The sequence below is a fragment of the Cebus imitator genome, unplaced genomic scaffold (genome assembly GCF_001604975.1).
Source record: "Cebus imitator isolate Cc_AM_T3 unplaced genomic scaffold, Cebus_imitator-1.0 Scaffold112, whole genome shotgun sequence".
Classification (NCBI taxonomy): domain Eukaryota; kingdom Metazoa; phylum Chordata; class Mammalia; order Primates; family Cebidae; genus Cebus; species Cebus imitator.
Window position 1 is genome coordinate 1,398,918 of NW_016107427.1, and position 11,074 is coordinate 1,409,991.

The 11,074-nt window shown below is 61.0% G+C and overlaps 1 protein-coding gene across 3 annotated transcripts in view; it reads right to left on the minus strand.

Annotated features, from left to right (window-relative positions):
- COL18A1 (collagen type XVIII alpha 1 chain) overlaps positions 1–11,074 on the minus strand; it is a 104,675-nt gene that overhangs the window by 49,955 nt on the left and 43,646 nt on the right. For 2 of the 3 annotated variants that reach the window (XM_017538526.2, XM_017538525.2), the window contains exon 1: positions 5,450–6,098. The exons of the other annotated variant lie outside the window; for it this stretch is intronic. In XM_017538526.2, the coding sequence (XP_017394015.1) occupies positions 5,450–6,068 (619 nt within the window). In that variant the 5' untranslated portion in view covers positions 6,069–6,098. Of the gene's footprint in view, positions 1–5,449; positions 6,099–11,074 lie in introns of those variants that run through there. 3 annotated transcript variants of the gene reach the window in all.

Here is an 11,074-nt window from a genome sequence, read left to right on the forward strand (position 1 = left end):
AGTCCTAGTCAGTAAGTCACATGAAGAAACAAAGGTCTCAAAAAACATAAACACAAGAGTAACTATAAAGCCAGCATCGCAACAAGTTTGTAACTGCACTTTTTATGAACGAACCTGGAGGACATTAAACTAAAGAAAATAAGGCAGGCACAGAAACAAATAGTGCATGATCTCACTTACACGTGGGATCTGAAAAGGTCACATTCACAGGAGCAGCATAGAATGGTGGTTGTCAGGGGCTGAGGTGTAGGAAAGACAAATGTGTGTGCACGCCACAGGTGTGGCTGGCAAGAAGGGAGCCTCGAGGGGGCCAAGCAGCCTGGCTCTTCAGCATTGCAGCAGATGCAGAACAAGCAAGTGCCCAACAGGGGAACATCAGGAGACCAGCAGGCATCCACCCTAATGGTGCAGGCCATCTGATGAGAGGCAGCGCCAGGATGGACAGTACCTATGCACAGAGTGGGGTACAATGGGGCACAGCTGCACCCCACTCCATGCACAGGCAATGGTGTCCTTTCATCTTGCCTGTTGGACTACTGGACCATTTCCTGCAGGGAAGGTCTAGAGGCAATTACTCCCTTTGCTTTTGTTTATCTGGGAATGCCACCAGGGCACAGCCCAGGCCAACTCACAGAGAGGAGGAAATGTGACTGTTGGTTGAAGGGTACAAAGTTTCAGTTACGCAAGACGAGTAAGTTCTCGAGGTCTCACATACAGCATGGTGACTGCCGCTAGAATACGGTATTGCACACGGCACTTGAAGCTTGAGCAGCTCGTAAGTGTGCTCACCACGCTCACACACAGCGGTAACCAGTTGAAGTGACAGATGTCAACAACTAGCTTGACTATGGCAATCATAACATTGTCTACTTTAAACATATATGAAACTCAAATATATGTAAGGACCGGCAGGGAGCCCCATTTGGAATGCTGTGCTTTTCGTTCTGTGTCTGGTTCAGGATCACACAAGATCTTGAACCCACAGACAACGGCACCCAACAGGCACAGGTGGGCCCTGGACACTACAGCAGCAGTTCAATGCTGAGTCACTCTTGGTGCATCTGGGAGGCATGGAAAATCTATGAGAAGCTTAGCCTGCATCATCAAAAAAGACCTGTAAGGTGCCAAGCGGTGAGAGAGAAGCATGTTGTTCTCCACGGACTGGTCTTCTCTCCTTCAACCAAAGTTATGTGGAAACGTCAAGTAAATTGAAGCGTTTTAAGGTACAGGAACATTTTCTCAAGTTCTACATTTCATTAAAAGAGCAAGAGGTAAGCACCGTGTACAGACACCTGTGTGCCAGTGGCGGGCCCACGAGGTAGGGAGCAGCTATGAAGAAACAGCCCCTCAGGGCCATCATGGTGATGTGACCACGTGTGCTCCTGTGGCTGCCGTGGCCTCCCACTGACCTCCAAACATCCAGTGATGGGGTGGAGACAGGGGAGCACAGAAGCCCCAGCCCAGGGCCTGTGCGCCACTTGCCAAGATCATGAGGCTTGTGCATCTGAGAGGAGCGACCTGGCCGGCGTGTGTAGACCTGCCTCCCGAGCATCCTAGTAGCAGCTGGGCCCCGTTGATCCCCACTCTGTGCACAGACACTGTCCATCCCAGCACCGGCCCCTGCCCCTCATCAGACGGCCTGCACCATGAGGGTAGGCACCTGCTGGTCTCCGGGTGCCCCTGGCTGGGGGCTTCCTAGCCCTGCATCAGCTGCGATGCTGAAGAGCGCTCCAGGGCCAGGCCACCGGACCCTCCTCGAGGCTCGCTTCCTGCTAGCCACACTTGCGGCACGCAGGTGAATCTGCCCTTCCTAGACCTCAGCTTCTCACCTGTAAACAGGGACAATACCCACCTCCCAGGTCAGAGGCCGCCCGTCTGTAGGATTCCTTAGAAATACCATTCACCTCTGCCATGGTCCCAGGGGCCAGGAGGGGTTTGGGAGGGCTCAGGAGGGGCGTAGAGAGCAAAGTACAGAGCGCCAGCACCCATTGCTGTGGTGTGGTGACGCTCCCACAGCCCTCGTGACCTGAGTTCTGTCAGTCACAGAGCCCCACGGGGACAGCCCAGGAGCTTCCTGGAGGCAGTGTCCTGGGTAGCCCAAGTCCAAACCCTGCTCACTCACCCTTGGCAGGTGCAGGAAGGAGAGCCTCCCTCTCCTGTGTGGGGGCCTCACTCCCCTTCTTGTGGGCCTGAGGGACAAGCCCATGACACAGTAAAACCCTCCACAGGGTCCCTGCCTGTGTGCTGGCCACGGGTGCACCCTCCCTTTGAGCACCCCCCACGCTCCAGCACAGCCGCACCCCATGCTCTTCTGGAGGCGGGGCAGCAGTGGGGTGGACACTCAGTGTAGTATCCAGACCAGGTGGAGGGGGAGCCGGAGATGGAGCAGGGCTGGAGGCAGCAGGGCCTCCCGATTCTCTCCCCTTGGGGGCATGTCCTTCCTGACCCTGGGGCCTGGACATGCCACTGAGGCCTCCATGTTCACAGCCCAGCACCCCCAGTTTCAGGGCCTCACAGCCAGCCGTGAGGGGTCAGGCACCAACATGGGAGGCTGGGCTCCTCCTCCTCCTCCTGCCCCTCGCCCAGGGCTGGGTGTGTAGCCCAACACGGGGGCCCAGCAGGAGGGCTCACCGCAGAAAGAAGCCTAGGCTGGGGATGAGCTGAGAGGCCAGAAGAGGGAGCAGGACCTTCCTGTCCAGGCCACACCTGGGAAGGGGCTCCCTGCTGAGGCCCAAGGCTCACCTCTGGACAGAGGCCAGGTGGGCCATGAACACAGATGGACAAGTACCCAGGACCCTGCCTGGGATATGGCCTCCCGCAAACAGGGGCCTGGCCAAGTTGTCCAGATGTTCAGTGAAAAGTCCCCTTCAGGCCACGCCACCAACCGGGCCAGCTGCGGTTACAGAAATTCCTCGCCCTCACAGCCCACTCGGACCCCAGCCCCCAAGCCACAAAGTTGAGCATGACGCCAGGAGACCGCCACCCTCCTGAGGCCGGCTCTTGTTCAGAGTGATCCCATAGTCTCAGTGGGCAAGGCCAGGGCAGGGTCAGGTGAACAGGCCTGGCGTCTCCCCTCCCAGCCGGCCACTGGCCTGTCCACCTCTGTGGGCTTGCACAGCACGAAGTGGGCTATGCTCGAGCCTGCTAGGGCTCCGTGACACTGGCCCTCCCCTCCAGGTAGGACGGCTCCTGCAGGGGCAGGGTTGCCACCCCCCATGCTCGGTGGGGAACAGGGCTTGGCCACCAGGTGGGTTGCGGCCGTGGGGCAGGAGGGACCTTGCGAGGCAGCTGTTGCTTGCTTAGTTTGGGTGTTGCAGGGACGGACCATGAGAAGGACGCGGGAATCTGCCTGCTTGCGGCAGTGCCAGCTGCCCTGGGGGTGACATCTAAGCTTCGGGCACAGCCCCTACCTCCCCCTGCCTCAGGAGAGCTCCAGCCCCAAGCTTTTGGGGCACATCTACCAGGGCCCCCATACCTGCACACACCAGGCCCCCCCAGAGCAGTGCCTATGACCCTCCTCAGGGCTTAGCCCTGACCCTGCGGAGTCCTCCCCACTGCCTCCCCCTCCATTCCAGCCCACGTGGGTTGGGACCACCTGCTGTCAATACTTGTCCTTCCCCTATCCGTGGCTGCCCGGCCACATCGTAGACCCTGCACTGGGTCTGTAGAGGCTCTGAGCTTTGCTGACAGAAACGGCCGCTGAACTGAAACTCCAGGGGAATCATCCCTCACGGAGCCTGGCAGGTGGATGTCCACCAACATTTCCACCACAGGCACCCCCACCTGGGAGTCTGGCACAGCCACCAACAGCCCCCACCAACCTGGTCCCAAAGCTCAAAGGGCAAGGACCAAGGCCGCTTCCCCTCAGCACCACGGGAAGGACAGCAGAAGACGGAGCCCCTCACCCTGCAGGGACGCAGCCTCCGGGTGGCCCCTCCTGGCCAAGGCTGCCGGGTGCACACAGCAGGCAAAGTCTAAATGGGGCAGGCACAGCTCAGGGGCCCCGTCCACCTCTGAACACAGAGGAGGAAGCTGCTGGGGTCCTTCCTGGGCTGCCCCTGCCCCTGGGGAGGTTAAAGACAGTCCCCCTTCCCACCTCTTCCTGCTCCCCAAACAATCTTTAAGCAACAGGGCCAGGCCACGTGGTGATGGGGCAGGTTTCCACAGGCCCAGGAGCAGCCCCAACTGCAGCAGGAGGTGGTGTGCTCCAGGCTGGGGAGGGGGACGTGGAAGGCTCCCTCCCAGGACAGGCCTTTTGGACTTCCCTCCCCGCACTGTGAGCATCTCCGCACTGCCACGCAGCAGCGCACACAGCCTGAGCACGCCGGGGCTCCCAGGAAGCGCATCCGACTGTAAGCTTAGGGGGAAGGACGACGCAGCCACACCTGGGCGGGAATCTCGGCTTCCTGGGGCGAGTCCTGCCACTGCCCCATGCCTCAGTTTCCCCTCTGTGACTTGGGGCTGCAGGTATCTCGGGACCATGGTGAGGACTAAATGCACTAAAACACCCAGGGAGCCGCTGGCCCAGGCACGTTAGTGGCAGTTCCTCCAGGTCTCTTCCTGTCTGGACCCCAGCCTCCTCCCCAGACGGGAGCCCCCCTCCCAGCTCTCCCACCTCCTGACGGCCGCAGGCCCTGAATGCAGAGACTCGGTGTGGGGGGAGCCTGTACCAGGCTCACGCCAGCCCCGACCGAGCTTACCTGGCAAGACAAAAGGAAAGGGTGGGGAGGCGGGGCCGGCCAGTTACCTGCAGCCGGCCCAATGAACACACAGTACCCGTCCTCCTGGGTTGGGAGCAAGGCACAGGCAATAGGCAGCCGGCCCACCCCCAGGCGGCTCCAGCATGCGTCCTGCAGGACCTCGCAGAACTGGCGGCAGGGCGGGGGGGCGGGCAGCGGGACCCTGCCGCAGGGGGGTGCCAGCAGCAGGCAGAAGAACCAGGCAAGGAAGGGGTGGCAGTGCGTCCGCAGCAGGCCCCCCCACGCCCGTGCTGCGGCCCGCACCTGCTCGCCGTTCTTGTGGTGGAGGTGGTTGGGCAGCCAGGAACGCGAGAAGCCCAGGCGTCCGCAGACCGTTAGAAAGGTCGGCAGGGGCAGGCAGCGGCCGGAGGGGGCCTCGGGGTCCGCTCCCAGCAGGGCAGAGTGATTAGTGAGACCAGGCCCCACAGAGTCAGCCGCATGAGAGACCCAAGCACCGCTGTCCCAGATTAAAGTGGTGATTGTGACCTGGGACAGTGCGCCCGGAAGGCCAGAGGAGAAGGCAGAGGGGGCCGCGTGGCCCAGGAAACCCGTCACCAGGGGATGCAGAAGAGGCGTGCGTGGGCGGACGTCAGGGCCTCGGAGCTGCGGGCCGGGAGCAGAGGCGGCGGGCCAGAGTCCTGGGTCATCCAGATCCAAGAGGCTTCCCCAGGGAGGCGCCCTGCCCAGCGAGGAGGAGAGAGAAGCTCTACCTGAGGACGGCAGCTGCCCTGGGGGCCCCGTGAGTAGTGCCAGGGGCCTGCCCAGGGAGGGAGGCGAGAGGGTGGGTGCAGGCAGGGTGCTAGCCTTGGTCGTGTGGGGGCCTGGAGAGCTCAGAGTACCACGACCAGGCCAGAGAGCGGTCCCATTCTCCCAGGGGGCATCAGAGGGCCCAGGGAGGGCGAGGGGGTCCACGGGAGTCTCAAGGGCCAGCGCTTCCGCCCTGGCCACGCTCTCAGTGGGAGTAGTGTCATTCCACAGCTGGACAAAGCTCCGGATGCCTTCGGCCACACTCAGGATCTCGGCTCCAACGCCGGCAATGTCCTCCTCCGGTGTGTCGGGGCTCTCAGCAGAAGTCGGGGTGTCCTGGCCACCCTCCAGCAGCTCTGAGGATGGCTTAGGGTTGCCAGGGACTGTCTCTGGCTCCGTGGAACCATTCTGCGGGGCCACATGCGTGGTGGGGCCTGCTGTGGGCTTGGGGACTGTGGCAGCTGTGTGGCTGGTGTCCTTACTGGGCCATAGCCAGCTCAGGTCCAGCAGGTCGGCCTGGGCAGCCACCACGCAGCCCAAGAGCAGCAGCAGGATGCAGCGGCCGCTGGGGTCGGGAGCCATTGGGGCTGTGCAGCTGGAGCTGAGGGCGGCGGAAGGCCTCTGTGCCTGGAGGTGGAGCCAGCCAGGCTCCCTCCCTCCTGCCCTCCCCGCCCCAGGCAGGCTTCCCAGCCTCTGGGTGGCTCGTCTCCCACCCTTCACTCTTGCAGAAGAAAAAAAGGCACCAGCCTTGGAATCAAGGTGCGCAGCACCCGAGGATTCCAGCACCCGAGGGTTCGCACCTTCCTCCTCATGGCCCCGCAGCAGCCCTGGGCCCCATGAGGACAGAGAGGCACTGTGTTCAGTGTCCACACGGTTCTAACGTGCTCCGCTAGGCATTGCTGGGCAGGGCTGCTGAGTCTCTGGAGGGGGTTCCAGGCCAGGACCCCATCCCAGGGGCACCGAGGCAGTGGCCCCCAGCCCCTGCTCCCCCTCTGACCCGGAATGCCCAGAGATGCCTGGCATGGAGTTATTGTGCCTATGGTAAACTTGGAACTGAACAAATGCTCAGCTTGTTGCGATGCCAATTCCACTGTTGCAACGGCTGCCCGAGTTCTAACATCCCGGGGAGGGGCTTGGAGCCTCTCAGCGGCTGTGCCTCCCCTTGAAGCCTGGGCTTTACCTGCCTGGGACTATGTCCCTTTCAGCCCTTCCTGTCCTTCTGCCCAGGAGACCGGCAACAGTAGAGCCCGGGAACGGGGACGGGGCAGGAATGCTGCCTTCTGGCCACGCTCAGCGCACGGGCCGGGACCATGGCATCCTCCTTCCCTGCCTCAGTCTCCCCGTCCACAAAAGGATCTGATTAGACAGAGTCCAAGAGTGAGCGACCCACGGGGCTGTGACATGTGGGTGGCTGCACAGCAGTGGGTGCTGTGTGCCCTATGCCCTCTGAGGACCTACGTGCGGCCCATTTTCCAGATGAAGAAACTGAGGCACAAGCCTGTGGACCTAGCTCATGATCATGGAGGCCATTATAGGTGGAGCCAGAGGGAAACCAGGCAGCCCACACAGGTGTGATCACTCACATTCATGCACACACATTACCACACACATGCTCACACACACATGTTCACATGTGTGCACATCCTCACACGCACTAGCCCACAGTTTTCACCACACAGTCTACCTCCTGAGGGCTCTGCATGCCCACTCCCCCAGCCAGAGTCCCTCGTCACCCTGCCCCGTCCGGGCTGTGTGACGTGTCGCAGCCACCCTCCCCTAGGGCTGGGGTCAGGAGCAGTGATAGCAGCTGTGATGCCACAGGCCCACAACCTGTCCTGAGCTGTCCCCACTGTCCCCAGGGCAGGATGCCCAGCAGCCGTCAGACAACTGTCCCCAGGGCAGGGCTGGGCTGCGTCGGACCCTGACTGGCTTCAAGCAGCTGAGCGCAGCGTCTTCTCGAGGGCAGGCACTGGCATTCCACAAGCAAACGTCGTCTCAGCGAGGCCTGGCTCCCAAAACGAATCCCCACACTGCTCAAACTCATCTTAGAGATGCCCAGAGAACAGTCTCCTTGCTTGGAAACCAACTGTGCTGATGGGATTTTGTGCCTAAACACACCTCCGGAAAGTCTCCGAACAAAAATTCCAGACACCGCCCCCCTCGCCCCCGTCACATCTCAGGGAGAGAACTCTGGGCTCCACCTGTGGGGGATGCCCCCAGCCCCCTTCCCAAAAGCTCTGTGCTCAGAGGGTCACTGGCCAGCTGGGCTGACCCTGCATTCACGCCCCCAACATACAGCTCCTAGGCAGAGTCAGGTGCAAGGGACTGATGATGGCTGGCAGCGGAGGACAGCAGCTCCAGCCCTTGGGGCCACACTTGGGAGGATGGCGGCAGCCCCACTGCACCAAGTGCCACCCTGGCATCTGCAGGGTGCCCAGCTCCCTCCACCCTTCACCTGCCCCCAACTCCCAACCTCACCCTTCCAGCCCACTGTCCAGGACCCTCCACCTTCAGGTGCTTTGAGAGACTCCTGTCCATCATCCGGGGTTCTCTCCTCCAAGCTCCTCAGCAGCAGCACGCGTTCAGCCTTCTCCTGGAAATCCCAGCCAGTGCAGCTCAGCCCCTGGGATCCGGTTCCCACCAGGAAGCACCTGGCAAGGGTGGCTACTACGTGAGCCTCCTCACACACGTCACTCACATGCACATGTGCTCACACAAAAACACCTGCTTACACCACACATGCATACACACACCTGCTCAAACATGAACATATGCACGTCATGCCCAGCTCTGCCATCTGTGTCACATGTGAATACTCACACGCACACACGATCACACATGCACACACACGATCACACATGCACATACATGCTCACACATGAACATACATATGCATGCTCAGCTATGCCATCTGTGTCACACGAATACACAAGCTCACACATGAACACACATGCACATACACATGCTCAGCTGCGCCATCCATGTCACATGTGAATACTCACACAAGTTCACACACACAGGCTCACACACACATGCATACACATGAACACACATATACACATGCATACACATGCTCAGCTATGCCATCCATGTCACATGTGAATACACACACCACAAGCTCACACGTACACACATGCTCACACACACATGTCCATATGCATGCCAGCTATTGTATCCATGTCACATGTGAATACATACATGCTCACACACGCACACACATACACATCCATATGCGTGCCCAGCTATGCCATGCATGTCACACGTGAATACTCACATACACAAGTTTACACATGCACACACAGCACATATACATGTGCCTATGAATGCTCAATATGCCGTGTGTCACATGTGAAGTCACTCACAAGCTCACACATGCTCACACATCAACACATACACGTGCACATATCCAGCTCTGCCATGCCTGCTCACATGACCACTCACAGGTGCTCATGCACACTCACGCACACACACAGGCAAGCACACTCAGCATGTGCCTGCAGTCTGAGAGAGCACCCTGGTGTCGCCCAAGTCCTGCCAGCAGTGTAGCCAGGGATCCAGGCCTCCTCCCCAGCCCCTGCCCAGCTCCGGGTAAATGGCCACGTCCAGGAGTCTGTGTGCCCAGGCGGTGCCATGAGCAGTGTGGACCAGGGTCAGGGTGGCCTCTTCCCCTCCGGTGGTGGGAGCAGAGAAGCTGAGGCGGGAGGAGCAGCACTTGGCAGTTTTCCTCGGCTCCTCCTGGGGGGAGTGCAGCCCCCAGCCGGTTAGAGACGGAGGACCCACGTGGTCATGAGGGACCTTGGGGTCTGCAGGGAGGCAGGGACCGCTTGGCTCTGATGGGGCGGCTGGGAGGCACGTGACGAAGCTCACACGGAGAGGAGCCAAGCTGAGGAGGAAGAGGGCCCACGGCCCTGATCAAGCAGAGCCGACAGGACAGGTGAGGCCCCTTATTGGGGTGCAGGGAACCTGGGTGACACAGGCGAGTGCCCTAGTCTGAGGTCCCATCACCCTACTGCCTTGAGGCTGGAGATCAACCCCCTAGTCAGATTTCACAGAGGAAGCAGCCTTCAAATCCCATCGCCTTCCCCTCTGAGCGTTCCTGCCACGGAGTGCAGAAACGGAAGGTCCTCCACAGCCGCGTCATGGTTCCTCACTCGACTCAGCAAGAGCAACGTGAACCCCAGCTCCCTCGGGGAACCCTAGCTCCCACAAAAAATCCCAGCTCCCTCAGTGAACCCCGTGCAGACAAGCACATCATCCCTGCAAAGGCCAGCAGGGAGCTGGGGAAGAACGTGGCTCACCAACCCCGTGGGATTCCAGAAAGGTGGCACCACACAATGCAGCCACCCAGCCATGTCCTCAGGCCCAGAGCCTGTGGGATCCTTTCTCTTGCTCTTAGTGATGAGAACAGGTGGGCGAATGGGCTCCGTTCCTGGAAGCCAGGCTGGCCCCGCTGCTGGGCTGGGCATCATCACAGCCTGCCCCAGTCTGTGTGGCTTGATCTGGGGTTGATGCCCTGCTCTATCCCCTGTAACCCGATGAGAAAATGGGTGTCCTCTGAAGGCTGCAGTGCTGCCACGGCCCCCGCTGGCCGGCCGTCTGGCCAGGGCACTGGAAATGCCCGCTGGAAGCTGCAGCCACAGGCAGCCCGCACACAGCCACTCCTGTCATCACGGCCTGCCTACTCCTGAGGCCTAGGCGAACAGCTCAGAACCCCGCACCTCCAGAGGACCTGCTGTCCCCCAATGGCGCCGTCCTGCAGAGCCAGGGCAGCCACGAGGGCCCTGGACCCGGGAGACAGGGGGTGCTGCCCACCACGGAGCAGGTTCCTCCCTCAGCCTCCAGGGTCCACACAGCCATCAAGGGCTCGCCACCGCCAAGCCAGCCACAGGCTCCGAACGCAGAAGAGGCTGGCAGCGGGGTGCAGGGTAGGCACAGCGGGGGGAGGCCTGGGGGAACGCAGGGGTGGAGGCCTAGGATGCAGTGGGGAAGCCTGGGATGCAGCCGGGGGGTGGGAAGCCTGGGACGTGGTGTGGGGGTGGGAGGCCTGGAACTCAGGAGAGGCCTGGGACGGGGCGGGGGGTGGGGCAGGGAGGAGGCCTGAGACTCGGGTGTGTGGGAGCCCTGGGACACAGAGGCTTGGGACACCGAGGGGAGGCGTGAGACTCGGGGCGGCGGGGGTGGGGCCTGGCATGCAGTGGGAGGCCTGAGATGCGGGGGAGGGGGCCATAGGCAGTTGCTACAGTTTCAAAGGCTGAGGGACGCCACCCACCATGAATACAGGTGCCAAGAACTGAGCCCCCCACCCCCTGCCCCATCTGGTCTCCAGGAAGGTCTCGCCCTCCCCTGCCTCAACCTTGCCCCGAGCCAGGGTTTGTCCTGTCTTGTTAGCCTGTCTGGTTTGGATTCCTAAAGAGTGTGGTCTTTTATTTTCCTTTTTTAAAAAGGCACAAACACCCACATGTGAACAGAGGAAACTGGCTTGTCGGGGAAGGGGCCTGTCTCAGGGCTAAAGGCCCATCAGGGAATGGGCCCGTCTCAGGGCTGAAGGGCCAGCTGTCGGGGAAGGGGCCCGTCTCAGGACTGAAGGG